Source organism: Micrasema longulum, unplaced genomic scaffold (genome assembly GCF_059751315.1).
Source record: "Micrasema longulum isolate JH-2025_06_02 unplaced genomic scaffold, ASM5975131v1 h1tg000849l, whole genome shotgun sequence".
NCBI lineage: Eukaryota > Metazoa > Arthropoda > Insecta > Trichoptera > Brachycentridae > Micrasema > Micrasema longulum.
This window is the reverse complement of record NW_028278041.1, coordinates 925,720-946,593: the sequence shown is the minus strand read 5'-3', so window position 1 is coordinate 946,593 and position 20,874 is coordinate 925,720. Positions and strand designations below refer to the sequence as shown.

At 33.3% G+C, this 20,874-nt stretch overlaps 1 protein-coding gene across 1 annotated transcript; it reads right to left on the bottom strand.

The window, feature by feature from the left end:
* Nucleotides 1-1,518: 1,518 nt before the first annotated feature.
* Nucleotides 1,519-19,230, bottom strand: Pez (protein tyrosine phosphatase non-receptor pez). Its single transcript, XM_088231077.1, has 10 exons — nucleotides 18,328-19,230; nucleotides 16,350-16,516; nucleotides 13,851-14,070; nucleotides 10,593-10,822; nucleotides 8,273-9,974; nucleotides 7,339-7,563; nucleotides 6,699-6,878; nucleotides 5,578-5,761; nucleotides 4,248-4,411; nucleotides 1,519-3,095 (listed from the first exon to the last, which is right to left on the bottom strand). The coding sequence occupies exons 1-10, from the start codon at nucleotides 18,958-18,960 to the stop codon at nucleotides 2,967-2,969; spliced, it is 3,834 nt and encodes a 1,277-aa protein (XP_088087203.1). The 5' UTR covers nucleotides 18,961-19,230; the 3' UTR covers nucleotides 1,519-2,966.
* Nucleotides 19,231-20,874: the final 1,644 nt, after the last annotated feature.

The window sequence follows — 20,874 nt, the reverse complement described above, 5'->3', positions numbered from 1 at the left end:
AAATGAATTTCTTCATAGTAACCATTGATTACATGTAAAATGTCTACGTCTTTATCTTCAGTCTACGATATAGAATGTGAATACAATATAATTTTTATACAAAATAGTATTTGCATTGCAAAGTCATATTAGATACATTTGCGTTAACATTTGTGTACATTGTATTAATTCATAACAACAAAATACACGGTCTGTACCTATAATAGTTCAGACTGTTACATTTATGTATTCGCATTTTAGAAAGCATAATAATTAACGAGATTTAAGATAGATAAATGCAGAGTAAAATAAGTCAATGTAATAAAATTATTACAATTACATTCTATTTCTTCAAAATTGACCTAATCTAAAGATTTCAATTGTAGGAGTACATAAAAATGTGTTCGACGTGCGTTGCTGAATGCAAATAACTTAATGAATTGTTAAGTGACTAGAGATTTTTCTCAACCCTATTTCGGAAAATAGGATTGATGAGACTCATTTTTATAAATCAATCAATGCCTTAGAGCAGTATTTCTGGAGTGGGTAGAAATTAGATGTAAAAGGGTAACATAAAAGGAATATTTATTTCATAATAAATTACTTTCTATATTGCTCAAAAGTAAGCACATAAAAACCTCATTTACTATGTATATTATAAATGTAATATGAATCATATTTCTTTGTTTTTTACAAACATAATTTTATATTTACAAATATTTAAAAATAAAATGAGTAAAAAACCAATCAAAATAAACTATTTCATTAGGTACATTAAATTACAGTTGAAAAGTTTCTTTGAAAATACATATTTGTTAGTTTTGATTTCTGTAGATATATGCCTTCAATATCAAAACATTCCGTAGTTCTTGTCTTAAAATGCTTTTTTATGATATGCACTTTATGATGAAATATAAAGTTGCGAGGCTGTGTATCACATAAATACTGCTCTAGGAAACAAAGCCAAAAACCAAAACAAAGAAGTATAATGGCACTTTATAAACAGACTACATACAAATTATCAATACATGGTCTTGAGCCTTTTTAAACATCATTACAAGTCATAATGAAATAAAAAATGAACTTTCACATAATTTAGAAAAGTCCTCTACTGCCAAAACATAGCGCAGTTTATTTAAAAACTGGCACGTTGGCTGGAAACTGCAGAAATTTATTCAAAATGTGTCCTCGAAGTCAATTTAAGAAAATACAATATTATTTACATCCTGTGTTCTCAATAGATATCAATCTGTTGATAAAATAAGAAACATATGTTTTATGCATATAAAAGCATTTGTCCAATTTATGCACTTATTAATTTATCATTAACAATAAGAGATAATAAATAGGTGCATTTTAAATAGTGATTCAGTGTACGGTAATGTAATTGTAAATTTGAAAAAAAACTATACGAAAAGTGAAACAATCAAAATAATTTAATATTGATGTTTTTTGTAGATATTTCTTGATATATACAAGGATTTGATAAAAAAAAGAACATAGAATAATGAAATTTAAATATGTAATTACAAGAGCCTATTTTTTTTTCCTTGATACACATGTTTTTAATTAATACGTAATTTTTCGGACATTTTGTATGTGTAGTTAGTTTTTGACAGACAAACTAGTGAGACGTGTTTTGGTGTTTTCGACAAATTTTCAAGATTATTCCAGTGCGAAAATGATGGAACATATTGAGGATATTATTGGAGGATTTATATTGAGTTTTATGTTAAAAACCAAATTAAATGCAGGGCTGTGGTTGGAATGTTGGAGACCACTTAGGAGAGTCTGCCATGAAGAAAACAGCCATTTAAAATTGGTACAAACGTGTAGAAGATAGTTGTGAAGGCATTGAAGATAACGAGAGCCGTGGGCGGCCAAGAACATTGACTACTGATGACATCATCCACAAAATCAAACAAATTGTGCTTGTTGATCGCCAAATCACTATTAGATAAGTGGCAGAGGAAGTAAGTGTATCATATGGATCACCTGATTCGATTTTAAGTGACATTTTGGGCATGTCTCGAGTGGCTGCCAAATTACGTCTCACTGCTTGTTTGCAACTTTTTGACAAAAATCAGATCGCATTGATGCCCCAGCCACTGTATTCACCGGACTTAGGCCTCTGCGACTTTTTCCCGTTTTTTAAGATGAAGAGGACTATGAAAAAATTACATTTCACGACCATAGAGGAGATAAAAACCGCATCAGTGACGGAACTGAAGGCCGTGTACTTAAAAGTGTATTCCAGAAATGTTTCGAGGATGGGAAAAAATGCTGAAGGAAGTGTATATATCCGATGGTGATTTTATTAAAGGGAACTTTATTAATTATTAATACTGAGGAATAATACTATACACAAGTATTTTTTTATCAAACCTCGTACATATCAATCAAACTTCTTGATTTAGTTTGACATATTTCTTTATTGGCCAACTTAACAAATACGTGGAGGCCGGCCTCGTGGTGCAATGGTCAGCACGTTTGCCTACCATGCAAGAGGTCTCGGGTTCGATTCACGACATGGTTGATGTGAAATATTTATTTAAAAGAATGTTTTCACACTAGAATATTTCATAGTCCCTGGACTGGTACCTGAAGCGTAAGACTGATCATCTTACCTTCATGCAACAAAAAAGATCAAGATACGCTGCGATTGGTTACCAATGCACTGCCCTATGCACCATTAGGTGCGGAAAGGGAATTATGATTATAAACAAATAAGTTAAACTAAACCAACCAATATCTGCAAAAAATACACAGAATTAAATGTATTTGTGGTAATTATAGTTTGTTGAAATGTGTATGTATTGATCATTCTCAAATTTTGCATTGAATATTCAGCAGGAAGAAATATTTCATAAGTATATAAATGCTTTATTTACTACTTAAGGTGTTAATATGCGAGGATTGTAAGTAGTACATAAATCCATGGTATTTTTGGTTATGACCCAAGTCATTAGTTTGCATGTAGTAGGATTTTAAATCAGACGTGTTTGCTTGAGATAGTAAATGAGCAGAGCGTGTATAAATCGGTACTGATGAACATTTTGAATGAGGTTTGCGCGCTGTTGGTGAAGTAGACTCACCACACGAGGAATGTCCACTTCCTGCAATAAAATACAAAAGCATACAATGAGAGGTATAAAATATTGTATCAATTTCCGTGTCTGGGAGAGTGAACAATACAGTTCTGCGGGTAAAATAGAACCAGAACTAGTGTTTTTGATTTGATGGCTACTCTCGGATAAGAATCTAAATAAATAAAAGAATTTAATAGCAGCAGGAGTGGTGTGGAGCAAGTCCAACAGCTCGGAATAATTATTAGCTGTTCTGTGGATGCTCACTAGGGGAGGGGAGAATGGTGGGTAAAGTTTGTCTTATTGTACTCACACTGGAACATGTGTCGGAGTCTGGTGGTCCTTGTGGGTACAGGAAAGTTTATCATGGACAGTAATTTTGGGGAATCTATTATGGTGCATACCACTTTGTGCATTAGAGTGAGGTAAGCAATTGTCCTTCTGGTGGAGAGCAATGGTAGCCTCAACTCAGACATTAGAGTTTGGTAGCAAATTTAGTTTATAGGTTTACCCTTTTTGAACTGTATGTAGCGTAAAAACTTCAGCTGAACTCTTTCCATATAAAAGTAAATATACAATACAAATGTAATGAAACTACCTCAGTTTTAAATCCGGTACTTGTCAAACTAGCCTTTATTTATTTATTTACATACATAAGTTTATTGTACATTATTTGAGACATAAGTCTGAACTCCATGGGACTAAAAGTCCACTGTTGAGATGGGACGAGCAATTAGTTGACACAGACATACGAGTATATCAGAAACATAAAAAATAATTTTAAAAAAAACATATATATGGCACATCAATATGGTAAACAGTAAACTTAAACATACACATTTTTTTTTTATTCCAGTAAAATGGAGATATAGTGCAGAGCCAATTTTACCATATAAACATGAACATAATTATAAATATAAACAAAAATGTAACAATAAACATAAATATAACAATAAACATAAATATAAAATAAAATTTTATATTGCAGCATTGATACCACACCAAATTTTTTTCAGTATTGAAATAATCTTACCTGATTTCCTTAACAAGGCCACAGCCGGCTATCCCGCCAGGCAATAGTTTAAGGAGTTAGAAAGGACATGCCTATTGTAGTAAATTTAAGCCTTGTACATAATAAGTAAGGCAAAAATAAGCAACTCCAATGAAATTTTTTTTTTTTACCTGATTATGATCAAGAGTATAGAGAAGCAGGTCAGCGGCGATGGTAACTCCAGTACGGCCGACTCCTCGACTGCAGCCGACCAGCAAGGGAGGGTTGGCATTGTGCAAGGGGGCCATCTCCAAAGCGCAGTGCTGGCGGACAGCTGATAGCTCCTCCAAGAAACCTACCAAGGAAAGATAGAATCAATCAGGAACGGAAGAGGGAACACACCATAGAGAACCCTGGCAAGTGTACCTTGATCAAATTAAGGAAGATATGAACTACACATCATGTTGAAAGCCGCTGAGGACCAGAACAAACAGAAAAGTGTTTGCTGCAAACTATTCCGAGGGATTCTAGTTCATTTATATATCGTTTATTAATATTTATAAACATAACATTACATTTTCTATACATTGAGATAAAATTACATTTATTTAAATGTATATTTTTTCATAAAAAAAAAAAAAATATATAATAACTAAAATATTATATGTACTTGCACGTGGATAATATCGGTACCTTAAAGGATAAACCACGGGAGTCACATTGAACGAAATGTTCAGGAAACAAGATTTAGTGATTTCCAAAACATCATAACTTTTGAAACAAATGAGATAATTTCGATCTATAAAGAACTTTCAATGTAAAATAATGCTAATTTTGATAATAATAGTACATATTGAAATAGCATATCTGGGACTACTGACGTTTTTTTCACTAAAACAATGTGGACTTCAAATTTTTATTTCAATTTAAAAATGCATTTTGATGATGAAAGTGAACTTCGGTGTTTTTGAAAGTGGATCTTAAGGTACAGATGTAGTAAGTATATCATATTTATATATTATGCATGCACACATAAAGACATAACATACATAATACACCCATTCATATAAAATTACGTTTAAAAAATATTATTAAATGAAATAAACATAACAATAAAACAATATAAAAGATATCTAAAATAAAAAGTTATTACAATTTATGGTTTCTATCCACGGTTTCATTTATGGATTTTTTTATAATTTTGTAAATAAAATTTTAAACAAAAAGAAAAAAAGAGTAAACGTGGTTTAAGAGATCACTTTCTCAATACATAATTTTTCATTTCAATATGCTGTCCATCTTGGTTGTATTATTTTTTAAAGAAATAAATATTTTAGTTCTTATTATTCATTCAAATGTTTATATTTTCAAACAATTTCCTAAAAGTCATAAATAGCTTGTATTGAAAAAATTAATGTGTATGGAGTTGGGGAAGTTCGGGATTTGACCCTGTTTGAAAATAATTAAGTCTCCGCTTGTTGAGATAGTCACCGATCGGAAATAAATATAACTACGGATTACCTAAGAAGTGTTCTGTGGATACCGGGACTGCCATATTTTCAGGCCACTCTGTGTACTGCATGTGCCATACTGTCCGTGTTTGGCCAACAGATCCAGAGTTTGTGATTGGCTTCCCATTGCTGACCCTCAAGCGTGTGGTCACCACATAACCGGAAGACTGACTGGACTCCACAAATAGTTGGTACTGAAAATATATATAGCTCATAATTATGAAAACTGACAAATGCAAAGTAATTTCACGAAAATATTGCATATTTTTTCAATCAATATTAAAATAAAATATTAAACATGTTTAAATAATTTTATGTACTTAAATTAAAAAACATAAAAATGAAAATATAAATTTGCACAAAATACATCAAATAAATTTTCCCATAAATGTTGGGAAATTTTATTTATATGGCATCACTTTTTTTCCTATGGCACCACAGAATTTCAACTGTCATACATCTTGGCAAAACTGTTCAAACAATATTCTTTTCACATTATGTTTATAACTTCAAATAATATTTTTAATGCCACATTTTTAAACTTTCTGCATCTTAATTTATGTTGTTAAGACTTTATTCTTCCTAAAAATGCGTTAACTGCCTGTCACAATTTAGCAAAATGTCAATACGGCATTTTTGTTCACAAAAAGAAAAAACCTACAAGTATATAATGAAAAACTAACCCCAAACGACATCGGAACGTCACTAAGACTGTATTTGCTTGAAAAATGTATTAAAATACAATGCAAAATAGTCTTTAAGAAAATTAGACACTTAAACAAAAAGGTCAATTATAACTACACCTACCTTGAATATAGTTTGAGACAATAATTAAAACTTTTTTTATTTACCTTGCTTGTATTCTCGATTTTGGGCAAACGCGGCGGCGTGCATCTCTGCGTTTTTTTATACAAATGAGTTTTGAAAAATTTTCAACATATAACCGAGGTTATGAAAAATGTAAATTGGGATGTATATTTCAATGAGAATATTTGGGATAAAAATGAGACCTGAACATTTCGGTGTAAGAAGCGGGAAAGCGTAAAATTGAGGAACGAAAAATGAGATTTTACTGTATTTGTATATTTATTGAATTAACGAATTGCAAAATAAAAGGCAGGGATAGATTACCTGTCCGAACTCCTTGATCCGTCCGGGCTGCAACTCAGGCAAGTGTGACGGGCTGGCCAGGGAGGATACATGCGCCAGGACACGCGCCCCCGCCTCCCATGCGGCCTGCCACAGGTTGCCGGCGCTGCTCTCCCCAACAGAGCTGGCCATATAGAACCGCTGGTTGCTGCCCACTGTCGCCTGGGAGGGACAACATCATAGTAATCTAGTCACCAAATTCAGATAGCAACAAAAGTGTTTGATGCTATGTGTATACATTTTTTTACCAACCAATCTTAAGAATGGTAGTAAAATTATTACAGATAAATAATTAAAAAAAAAACTAAAACAAAATAATCAATCATGACAAGGACAAAATGAGAGAGTAACTCAATCTAAAGGTTATATTCTATTACTTATTACTTTTTCAGAAAAAAAACTAAATCATTGGAATCATCGATTTGAATACTTGTCCTGAGGCCTAATTGAATTTGTGTAATTAATAAAAATATCTCAATGTATTTAAATAAATTGTCAATTGAAAACCATAGCAATTACTTCGCCAAACGAGAGTAGCCATCAAGTCGCAAACACTCAACCAGGTTTCTGGACTTATTTCACACATATAATTTCCAATATTTAATAAAATGATCAGACTTACTGTTATGTGAGATGCATTGATATATCCGTATTTGTTCAGTTTAGTGGGAGTTAAGCGGACTCTATTGTCATCGTAGGGAAGGTATTCCATATTGCCGGCATTTAGTGCAGAATGCTCCGGGTAAAGGGCCACTGTTATATCTGTGTTCACATCTCTTCCCTTTGGTATGCGTTCAAATGCAAAGGACAAATGTGAATCTGTCATCTTTCTTTCTAAAAGTTGGCACTGAAATATAAAAAATGACAATAATAATAATGGCCATATTACATGGATCAAAAAAATGATCAGAGTGTACATAAATTGGTTGAAAGGCTAATAAAAGCATATGATTTTGTCATTTTAAAACGCCATTCTTTCAAAATCCCGCCATTATTATTTTTTTTATAATAAACATTAGACAGAAAAAATCATTTTCCAAGTTTTTTCTGTTAAAAAAATATTCTTTAAAGTTTTATAACTAAAATATAATTAGTTTTCGACTGGCAGTTTACACCTCTGATTTTTTCCAACACAAATTAAGTTTTAAACAACACAAATTTTCTATTTTTTCTTAAATTCTAGGCTAAATTATGCCTTTAAAAATCGTTTTAAAAAATAGTTAGCTTGAAATATGATTTTATGGAGTTATGTTTTTTTGTCTTTTTTTAAGGAGAATATTTTGGTTTCAAATATTTAATTTCTACAGTAGGCATGTTTTTAGCGAAGATTGTTTTTATCTTATGTTCATTAATTTTGTTTTTTTTAATGGCGGAATTTTGAAAGAATGACGTATTGAAATGGCAAAATTGTATGATTTCCGTACTTTTTATCAGACTACAGCCTTAATTACCTTCTTGTTAAGAGTCTTGTTCAAGAAGAAAGGACATTATTAGTTCCTCTAGGTTCATATATGTGCGTAGTACTTAAAGTAATTTAAAATATGAAATATGTTTACCATAGATTCCTTTGATATGCTGGGAGGAAGCGGGTGTAACTTTGGGAGGGCAGTAGACCAACGATGTTTCTCAGGTGGATCTTTACTTGTCTGTCCTTTCTTATCTCTTCCTAGAGTAGCACTCTTAACATCACTCTTAGAGGTTTTACCCCCGAACATTCCCCATCTCCGGCGCTTTTTTTCTTTACCCGGAATACTTCCACTCGTCGTAGAAGAGATTCCGCTAGTTTCCAAGTCATAAACGCTACTCTGCTGGGTTGAATTGAAGAATGAGGATGTAGGTCCCGTGATGTCAAGACCACTTTGCACCGTGGATGTTAATGATATATGAGAATCATTATTCAAGTTATCTGATAAACTTTTAGATTTTGTAAATGTTCCGGAAGACTTGACTATTCCTATATCGTCATCGTTACTGTTGATGGTTATAGTCGTTATATTATTTCTATCGCATTCTTGGATCGCCATATTATTTGAAGAGGTTTTACTGTTAATGGATCCCTTCAAGGATGCGTTACTTCCTACTTCTGCATTATTCAAGGATTCTTTGGATATGGCAACGGAGAGTAGAGAATTTGTAATGCCTTGTAAATCAGTTATAGAGGAAGTCTTATTATTAAGGATCACTTTGGTATCATTAGATATGTAACTAAGATTAGTGTTAGAATTTATTTCTCGAGCATTCACATACAGACTATCGGGAGAGTATTTGATATTATCGAGTTGGACGTTTGGATTAATGGCAGCGGGGAAACCATCTGGTAGGCTCATCTCTTCTCCGGGACTCTGCTCGCCACCAAATATTATCGGGGGATTACTAGTCTCTATTACATTTGCGGGGGGTATCGCAGTTTGGGAGACTGGTTGTGCTTTATCGTTTTGCCAGGGCAATGGAACATTTTCGTAAATAGGTTCCTGGGAATCGGTGACTGGATTTAGTTTCTGGGGTTGCCGCAAAGCTATATGGTTATGATACGGAGCCTGATTTGCAGGTACACAGTACATAATGTTACCTCGCTCATCTTGGAGCTTTTGAATCTGTGATTGTACACCGGGCGGATTTTCTAGGAAACGATGCGCATTAGGGACATCACCTACAGAAGCCAAGTTCTCATACGTGCCATGAGCAGAAGGCAGAACGGTCCGCAGGCCCGGGTAACCTGTCATATCTCCCCTGTGTAAATGATTCATGTATTGCGCACCTAGGAAAGTGCGCGAGGATACTAGGTCAGGACTGGAACCCGTTACATGAGCGCCAATGTAACCCCTGTGATAGCCGGCAAGCCCTATACTCTGACTCGCCACAGCCAAGTCCGGTGTGGAGTTTGAAGCTAGTCCGTTTGAGGGATACGGTGGTGGAGGTTTGTAAACATTCAAGTATTGGCGAGGAGCGTCCGCATGCGCGGTAGGACCGAGAGCAGTATAAGGAGCATCGTGTTGGAGATATCCCACAGAATCATCCGGCAAAATTACTGGTGCATTGGAGATAGCCGTGTGGCGGGTTACATCAGGATAGTGTATTGAGCGATGTATCTCTGGCTGTGATCCATACACATAAGGTTTAGCGGGATTTATTATATTAGGATGGGCGTGAGTATGAGATTGCTGCCCGGGGAAATGTATTGGAGGAACCCTTTGATTATATTTCTGTTGAACCGCTGTCGCATAATCCGGAGCAGCTCTGTACGATGGTAATAATGCCCTGTAAGAGTTTTTACTTATTTATCCTCTATTTTGCATTAGTATAGCAAAATTAATTTAACTATGTCAACGTGCATTACCGCCAATCTACAATTTTGGAAAAAATAATATTTTTTAACTCTTACTTAATCTTACCTAATCATACAATACGCGTGGGACCAATAGTAGGCAAGCATTCTGAAGAAGAACAGTACCAAGGATCGGAGTAAATAATGTGTTGGATATGATTTTAAGAACAGTTTTTACTGTCTCCTGGAAAAGGTTGATTTAGTAGATTGGTAATAATGGACGCCGACCGACGATATGATAATTATATTTTTGGTTGATTCTATTTATCTACAAGTCAGAGAATCTCACTTTATTTACTTATTTGATAAAATCTGTTAATTGTGTTGTTCTTAAAGGAATAAATTAAGTTCTAGTTTATTTTCTTGTCAAATTCCACATTAAACTCTACGACTTACAAAATTTATTAAAACTCATAACATAAATATTAATCAAATATATCACACAAAAAACTCTTTGATCTGAGACCGAAACTCGGGCCTATAGAATGAAATATTATACAAACAGGATTTTTAAAACCGGCTGTGGAACGGCTAAGAAAATAAAATCATACTTTAGTTTGTTGATATCAGTCTGTGAATGGAGATGCGGGTTAGAGTTGGTGAGGTCTAAGCAGGAGGTGGATAGAGCTCGCTGTGCACCGAGTAGCGGGGGGCCAGGTAGTCCTCTCTGGGAGCCCCCCAGGCCCCCGGACCCCAACCCTGGCCCCGTCAGGCCTCCGGACCCCACACTAGGAAGGGCAACACAATCCAGATCATCACGGCTGTCTGCTAAACCATCGTTCTGTGGGCACCAAATTAAAAATATAACTATAAAATATGTAAGTTTAAATCTTTTTGATAGTCAATTTACATATTTAAACTGTATATACAGTAGCGGTCACAGAAATAGCATCAAACAGTTTGAGGCTTTTTAGAAATTGCATCAAGTGTAAATTTTACTCAAATGTTTTCATTTCTTGAAAAATAAAGTTAAGATCAGTCCTGACAGCCTGGAAATAGCCCCGATTCAAACCCAATAGAAAATTTATGGGCAATACTCTGGGCTAAAATACAAAGATTAAAACTCTAGATAGCAAAAGAGCTGGAGAAAATATGTGGGATGAAGAGACTTTGAAAATTAAATTTTATCAATGCTGTCTTGAATTGCTGCCATCTTTAAGGCAAAAGGAGGAGCTACAACATATTGAAAATTATATAATTTGGTATATTATAATAATGTTAATTGAATGCAGAAAATTAATATTATGCAAACTAATTGTTTTAAAAATAAAAAAAATCAATTATTCCATTTAAAAAAAAAAACAATTTCAAATAAAAATTCCACGAGAAAGGAAATCCAATGTTATTTTATCTTCTTAAAATATGTCAGGACTATCTGAACTTAATTTTTGTAAAATTAAAACTTTTATGCAAAATTTATACTTGATGTAATTTCTGTGACCGCTACTGCATGTAAATCTACTGGCTCTCACAGTATTGTTATTTCAAATACACAACTAATGTTCAAACTAAATGAATACTTTTTAAGCGGGAAATGTATTTTTACTGGTGGTCATTGGCGGAAACAGAAATATCCTTTACACGGGCTCCACTTTAAAGGTGGGAAAGGTAGATCTAGTAGATTATTTAGTGCCAAGTACATATTTTATGTCAAGATGTTTCAAATTACACACACAAAATAAACTAAATAAATAAAGTAAGATAAACCGTCATTTAATTTATACACACACCCTTGCGCAACTCTTATGAGAGCTTGTTCGTAAGATGATTATTTGTTTAGAGTATATAAGTGACCGACCGAAACAAGATTTTCAGTTAAAACTGAATTTTGGCATCTGTTCTAGTTTCGACCGAAACTGAAGCTTATTTAAACAAGTTAAAAATCACTTCTAAACACCTAAAATTAGGCATTTTTATTGTTAAACTTTACGAGTTCATTCAAATAAGTGTTGAATAAAACACACAATGAAATAAAAAGCGTAAATTCAATTAGTAAATTAATTTATTTTAAGCATTTTTTGTTCATTGTTATGCTATACATATGACTTTTATGTAACAGTTCATCAATATATGTTCTAGGAACATTAACTTATTAACTATTAAGGAATTACAAAAATATAAATATAAAAATCTTAGAACACTAACTATTGTCAACAAATCACATCAGTTTTTATTTTTATGTTAGATAATGGAAATACAATAACTAATTATTTTAATGGACAATTCAATTATGCTAATTTTGTGCTAATCCCCCCCCCCCCTTCCACCGAGTACAGCCGAACGTAATCCGACACATCCCTACTGCAGTTTTCCAAAGTTTCAGCCAATTTAATGGGTAAGCAGAAAATGACATATTCGGATTTTAGATGGTGTGTATTCGAAATTTCATAAAAAAAAAGAATTATATTTTGGGAGAAAAGACCGATTTTTGTGAAAGAAGTTTATTTGATTTTCCGTTGATTTTTGTCCGTTGCGTTAGCATGTTACATTTACACAATACCTTTACTTATTTCAAGAAATACAAAATAAAATCGCAATTAATAATTGCCATACATCAATTTAATATAGAAGCGTTGTTATATTTGCTAAAATAAGACACTGTATGAATAATTATAATATAGTCAAATACAATGTTGAAGACGTAAAAGTTGTGAAACGTAAAGTGAAAAAAATTCATATAATGAATATGTAATTGACACAGTTTCCTATTTGATGAAAGGAAACATACATGTTTCTACGATTGCAAAAATTTTAATAACAATTTATTCACTGAAAACACATGTATGTAGTTTAATATTGACAGTTTGCCAATATGTTAATCAGATTTTAATTAAAAGAGGCACCCATGAGGAGAAAGAAATACTTAAGAATAAATCTACTTCAAATACGTATTTAGTTTGCGTAAAATCAAAAGTTGGTGCTTTAAGTATTAATTTTATTCAAGAATTAACCCAATTGAAATACATTTTATTAATTTCTTACTATCACTTTTTTATTTGAGCCTAACTGCATGGCCATAGTGGCGAGCGTTTTGCGGCGTGGAGAACTCGGACATACGGTAATAAGTGTAGTGTCCACGGTGACCATGAAGGCGAGGCAGAGCGCCACGTGCCGCGCCGCAATATGCTCGCAACTTCGGCCATACACTAATTCCTGGAATTAAGTATTTCAGCTCTATATAACGCAGTAACTAACTTTATTATTTAAAAGATTTTCAATCTTACTTTTACAAAACTGATGCAACAAATTGGATCAAAAGATATTTCAAACAAGATGGAGAAACTTTTGGGAGGGGAAAAAAAGTCTAGAAATTTCTAGGCAATCTAGAGTTTAAAGCTGTAGTCCGGTAAAACACACGAAAAATAAGAAAATCATACAATTTTGCCATTTTAAAAGTAATGTTTTTTTTAAATCACGCAATAATAAAAAAACAAAAATTAGATAAAACAAAATTTAAAGGTATTTCTATTATATAACTAAAATGTAATTACATTTCGACCGGCAGATTATGCCATTTTAAATTTAGACTTAACTTTAAGGCCTTGATTCTCATATAAATACTAAGTATTGAACTAAAATTTGTTCAAATGATTTAAAGATAATAGATTAAAAATGAAGATAGCGGAAGCAAAATCTTAATTTTTTGTTTTTGAAAAGAAATACAAGCATTTTAAATCACATAAATTTTTGTGACATTTTCCTTTATTTCTACGTAAAATTATGTGGAAAACACCTATACCTTTGTATTCCCTACTAAAAGAGGCTCTCCATCTTTGTCAAATTATATGTATATTTTGTGAATAACAAACCTGAAATTTGGGCTGCGTTTGATGCTGTACAGGCTGGTTACCAGTGATGGTCACCGACTGCTGATGCTTCATGTAGAACGTGTGTTGAAGGACACACATCCTCCAAACATATTTCCCTTCCTCGGCAGATGCAAACACAAACGAAGCACTATCATTTGCATTCTGACACTCGATGCTAAATGTGCGTTTATGATTGATTACATTGTCAATATCTGTCCACCTTAAAAAAAAAAAACAACACCATTCATAATATGTATTTTTCAATTTTACTTTTTGAGATAACTTTTTGGTAAAACATTGTGAGATACTAGAAAATGAATTTTCATGCTAGGATGTGTTTTACAATTTTGTGACTATTTATTATTCATAAATGCCCAGGGGACACACAGAGGGAAAAGAATGAAAGGATAAATAAAATTATATTTAAAAAAACTTTTATAATTCATGTTTATGCATTGGCAGGCAAATTGCCAAATGGTAAGTTCTTCAAACCAACCGAAAAAATAAAAGGCATTTTTGAATACCTTTTTTTTTGTTTCAAAACATGACATATTTTGCTTTAACTAATGCAATTAAGAGGTTATTTACATGTAATAAACTAAATAAGTATGTCTCACTACAGGTAATAAAATGCTAAACTGCATTTTTTCAGCAACTTTGCAAATAAATATTTTAATTAAATTCAGACAAGGTTACAAATTTAAGCAGTAGATGAACATCAATACATCAATGAATTGGTAATGCAATACGGCGTGTCTTGATCGTTTGATCAGTCAAATTAGGTGCTAGTCCAGGGAGCAATGAAATATTACTATATATACTGATGCAAAAAACTGGACAAATAAAACATTATTATTATGCAGTTGATTTACATATCATGGGGTAATTACTTCAACTATGTTATTTCAATATCGAAATTTGAGTTATTCACTAAAAATAGATGTTCTTATCCTCCTCTATGAATGCTACAAGTAATGCTAGGCAAGTTGTGATTCATAAAAATCATACACTACAGTCCCGTTTAACCTAATTTAATGGGACCGATGAGGCTTCCATTAAACGAAAATTCTGTTAAACCGGCGGCATAGAATGAATAAAAATACGAAATTTCTTAAAACACAAAACTAAATTGAGGAAGTGAAAAAATGTGATATTTTCTTTTGCTTCATATGAGAAAAATGCTTTTTTGCAGCTCGGTCTCTAAGGCATTTAATGAGAAGCAGTTTAGCAGGAGATGTTCCCTCTTGTTGTTCAAGGTACACCATGAGGTCTTCCAACATCCTAGTTGCTTCTGAATGGTTTGGCCCTTTCTTTTTTGCGACACTTACTGAAAGAAAGCAGTATAGAACATGATACAAAAAGTATTTCAGTGATTCGGTTGATCCAGAAATTCGGTTAAACCTATGGTGTATTATGATGATTTGAATGCATTACTCGTCTATTTGTAGCATTCACGGAGCAGAATAAAAAAATGTATTTTAGTGAGTAACTCACAAAAGCTGATTTTGAAGTTACCTACAAAACAGATGGATGGTATTTTTGAGAAGAAATATGTAAGTCTAGGCATTAACAGAGCTTATGACCTGTCATTAAGTCACTTTACACCAGTGTAACACTAACCATTCTGCCTATATTTAAATATCCGGAATCATGGAAGAATGACTAGACAGGTGCCACCGTTTTGTAGCAACAATTCACGGACAGTGTATACTTGTAATGCCGTATTAAATAGACTTCATGAACTCGGCAATAGTTATTCCCACGTATCTGATATATTTAGTGTAGGGTATTGTTCCTATAGAACAAATCTTTTGAACTTTTTTAAAGATGGTGAATGGTAATTATATTTATTTATTCATGCATTTCATAATATATATGTATACAGTTTTTTGTTCACTTTGCCTAGCTGTGTGAAACAGTACTTATGATTTTCTTGTTGTTTTACTGTAGAATGTTTAATTATTTAAACTTTCTACTGAATATGCTGTATAATTTTTTAAATATAAATCTTGTATAATTTTTTTTTTATAAATCTTGGGTTTAAGGAAATTCATGTTAAAAAAAAAAAAATATTATGCCAAATATGTTAATATTATTAGTGTTTGTAAAAGGCAGATTTGCCGTTTATGTTTATAAAATAAAATATCCATACATCTTCAATTTATTAATCAGATAAATTTGGTGAAGTAAAACAACTGATACGTTTAATCACGTGGGTGAGATTCATTCGCATTATATTACCCATTAGGCAATGGTTGTAAACACATATCAATTTTTATACTTTTTCTTCAAGCAGTTGGTTTAATCAATCTAAATGTTTGTAGACTAGTACTGGATTTCATCCCCTCCTAGGAGGATTAAAAAAATATATATATATATTACAACAGAGATGGAAAATATTTTTGTTTTTCATCTAGTTGTGGAGTCTAGCACTTCCCTTCGAACATTTGAATATACGTAAAGTATTAAGATCACGATTTTATTACCAGAAAATATTACCTGTAAAATTTGGGAGTTTCATTATTCTCCGTGGCTACCATGATTCCCGTGAGTGAAATGGCTATCATTACTTCATTCTGTCGCGAGTGGTTGCGAGCGATGAAAGTTTCCTGACCGTATCCACTCAGTAGTTGACAGGTCAGTATGTAGCCTTCTTCAGCTTGTGCCTAAAACAAACGTAGGTTAAATTTCTGATTAAATCAAAACAAAACATTCAAGCAATTTTACACTAATATTTTAATACATAATAATAATAATAATTATGGGTAACTTATATAGCGCCATTTTCGTAATATAATACCTCAAGGGTGCTTTACAAAGTGATTATATAAAGATATAAATTTAATTTTAACTTTTTAATTTAAGAAAAATAATGTACTTTTTCATATTACTTTTCCACCACCTTTTTAACTCTACATTGGTACATGATAACATGCTGTTTATTATCATGAAATTCATGAAATATTCTAGGGTAAAAACAGCCTTTTAAATAAATATTTCAAGACAACCATGTCAGGAATCGAGCCCGAGACCTCTTACATGGAAGGCAAACGCGCTGATCACTATAGGCCGACAATATATCATAATAAGTCATAGTTAGTAAATGTGGTGTGAATCTTTATGTAACAACTTTCTTATAATCATAAGTATGGGTATTTTCTTTATCAACTTTCTCATTATTGAGATTTTAATCTTGACTATAACATGTTCCAATACGCACTCCACATAACATGCATGCGCTAATCAATACAATGTGTTCACTTCAATTTGCAATTCATACAATGAAAGAATACATGAAATGATACCTATAGAAGATAAAACAAAGCAAAAGGAATTAAATTTATTCGCAAACATATTATGGAACACATTTTTTTTTTTTTTTTAAATAAATTTTTGTGTTCTTATAATTTACACAAATATTTCAATTTTGATGGCCATTTTCAACGAGTTGTAAATAACTCACTATTAGAAAATGGAAATCAAGTTGGGGTAGTGGGGTTTAAACCTCGGGCCTCTGGCCCGTGAGTCTGCAACACTAGCCACGGGACCACACACATTCTATTCACTTTGCCTACCGCCGTAAGAATGAAATAAAAGTTAGCTTTATTTACCTAATTTTAAATTAACAACTATATACCAATGTGCTATTTGCGCAATAAAATAATCCACAATGCAAAACAGGACAGTTGGGAATGTACCACTACCACCATTACGCCACTTTCCCGTAGGGGTAGGTAGAGAGGATGGACCGCCACACACGTATATCCTGACATACATTTTTAACTTCTTCCACATTGTCATACATGCCCTTCGGTTGTGTCTACTTTTGACATGACCAGATTTGAAATTTTGATTTATCTTATTATGCCGTCTTTCTTGGTCGTCCATGTCCTACATTACCATTCACTCTCGCCATATATATCTGTTTTACCATTCTTTCGTCATCCATTCCTTCTACATGACCAAACCATCTTGGCGACCCTTTCTTAATGTTATCAATTACACCTATCTCAGATTTGCACACTCGCCTGATTTTATCATTCGTAACCTTACAATATTACATTCATTAAATCCTGTCGTACATACAGTCGAAAAAAGTTAATTTAATGTTCATCTCAGTGATGCATATTTTTAAAAAAATATTGTAAATTGTCTTCTGCTCTACTCGGACCAATAATTTATTCAGTGTCTAAGATAAGTGAAAAACAAAAACTTCACAAAAACTCTCTCTCATGCACACACACCCTGCTTTGACATACCCAGTAACAAATTTAGGCTCTAATTGGAACACAACTAAAATGACATTTTATACCTAAGCATTATTCTCTCTAATTGTTGTTTAGATATGTTTGTTGTGTTGTATTCTGTTGCCATTATAAAATGTATAAAATAAAATAAATATAAACAGAGTTGTTTTGGTATTGGGTCCTGGAATTGACCTTATTGAAATGCCTGAAAAATGTAGAAATGTCCTCACTTGTGGCATGTTGTGGAGAGCCTGATGATGCAGTATGACAGCAGCCGTCAGGCGCTCTAGCTGTCCCCCTTCCGAGAGTTGGTTGCCGTCTATGATCTGTCCATCCTCGATGATCTGCTTGGGGAACGACAGTAGGTTCTTCAGGTAGTCCACGGTGTGCCGCTCCGTATCATGGTTCCCGTACTCCGCCTGGCGACTGTAGGACGCCAGTACCACGGCCTCCTGGCAGTCGCACACGATCCGCCCCTCCGTGAGGTCGTTCTTCAGCTGCAGGAAGTAGTAGTACCGCGTCATCTCGTCCGTAATCAGCCCCGTGCCAGAAATAACGTAGTACATAACCCGCAAGCACAGCTGGTGAGAAGACGCGTTCTTCCCCAGCTGCCTCTTCAGCGGCCTCTCCAAATCCACCCATTTCGGCTGTTGCGTCCTGGATATATAGCGCAAACCGAAAAACTCCGGCTGATTTATAACGAGTCTCTTGCAAACATTCTCCAAACATTCCTGCCCGGTCGTGTCCGAACCGAGGGTACATTCCACCACGACACTGTCCAACAATTCTATACTTATCACAAACAAGCTCTTCGATACTACGTTATACTGCCTGGTCTTCTTCAGAATCAATTTAAAAGGCATTTTTAATATTTTACGCTGGTTGTTTACATTTTATTTCTCCAAGTACTAGTAGGCGGATGTGGTAAGTGACGGAGTGAAATTCGATCTCTCTTCGCAGTTTGACAACTTTCCCTTTCTTAAGGCTCAAAGATGATTGAAAAACAAAAGAGTATTTAACGTTATACGGATTTAAAGTGAAAATCCTATCATAGTTTAACTTAAAAGATTTTTAAAATATATATATAAACTAAATTATGACACATACTCGCGCTGCCATTTTTTTAAAATAACACAATAGACAAAGACAAATGATGTGTATAATAGATTTTTTTATTTTGCAGTACTGGTAACATTCTTAAGTAGTACTTGACTAAAAGTAAAATAATGTGCCCCATCCACATCGGAGAATATGTGTCATATAAAAAAACCTAACTTTTGAACCTAGCAAAACTTTGCTATTGCTACATTTGAGTACATACTCGTAAATATATTTTTAATTAACACAATTGAAAGTTTAATATCAATTGTTGTATTTAGTTAAAGTTATAGATGAAGATATACATTATTATTTTTGTGTTTAGGATTACATAAATAGTGAGGTTATGCGGTGATAAGGAATTTCGATAAATAGGTATTTAAATATGGTTTTCCTGTCACTGTCTTGAAGATGCCTCCCCGATGCTATGCGAAAAAGACAACTGCATTTCGGGCCTTTCATGCCCAATTAAAAGAAACAAAATCGACATTTCGCTGTCCTATTTTCCGCACTTCAAAACTGAATGATTTTGTTGTTTTTTTTAAACAGAGTATCAGAATCAAATTTTCTGTATCGGTAAGTTTTGTGTTTTGCAAAAATAGTTATCACATGTGTGCACTGTGCGCCCGAAGACCGCAGATAAAACTGGACGTTTTTATAGGTTTTTGGATGGTTCTAGTTCCCATAATAAACTAATCATCAATAAAGCAAAACTATGGAGACACGCCGATGGTAAATATGTATAGTGCCATAATCTAGGGTAAAAATAGAATTCGTTTGTATGGAGAAAAGTAAGACCACGTTTCCCGTCAAGATAAAACATTATTATGTATACTTACAAAGTTTGCTTCATAATGCTTTTACGTAATCAAAGAAACAGGTTCGGTTTTCTTAAATAAAACCAATAGTAAACATAAACGCACCCTGAGCCCTCTAAAGTTATGACACTTAAAAAAAAAATCTTTGCAGGATTGAGAAAAATCACATTTAATTTTTGTGTTCTCACCGAGAATCGAACCCGGAACCTTCCGTGTGTGAGTTAAGCTTCTTTACCACTACACCACGGAGGCCGCCTACCCGAACGCTCGGTCATGGCCAACGCGTATTTATTTAGTCGTTCTTTTACCGCCAGCCGGTTTCGACGTGAGCTTGATATCTAATTTGAAACCAAAATGCCTGATTGTGCGTGAAAGCGTGTAAAAACTGTTTGGATAAAAGGAAAAAAGATGGTGTAACTTTGCGTTGATAAGTAGGCACCTAGGTACTTGTTTATGATTGAATTCCAAATATAAAAATAATTCATATTCAAATATTTCATTTAAGAGGGCACACAGTACTTGTTCATATTTGAATTCCAAAACATAAAATAGTTCATTTTTAAATATAGACTTTTTTTGCAAATGTTAAACTCTGCTCTTCTCACCAACAGTGGTGCACTTTATTTAGAAATGCGATATTCAAAAATATATTGAATATCAGTTGATATTATTTTAGAGTTTCCAAAAATCCAGTAAAAATAAATAAATGGGTATAAATTATAAGGAATTTAAGGAAACTCAAAAACCAACTTTTTTTTTTCCCAACCAATTACATCCTTCCTATTTTTTTGTATATTCGTTCTCGGCAAATGCAGCCCTGGTAAACGATGAAAAAAATATTATTGTTCCTTTTTTTTTTTC

Excerpts from the sequence above, each read along its gene's own strand:
- Pez (XM_088231077.1), bottom strand. The coding sequence starts at position 18,960 with ATGCCTTTTAAATTGATTCTGAAGAAGACCAGGCAGTATAACGTAGTA. Across the intron at positions 16,517-18,327 it reads CTCTCCACAACATGCCACAA|GCACAAGCTGAAGAAGGCTA; the intron begins GTGAGGACATTT and ends CGTTTGTTTTAG. Across the intron at positions 7,564-8,272 it reads GCATATCAAAGGAATCTATG|TGCCAACTTTTAGAAAGAAA; the intron begins GTAAACATATTT and ends TTTATATTTCAG.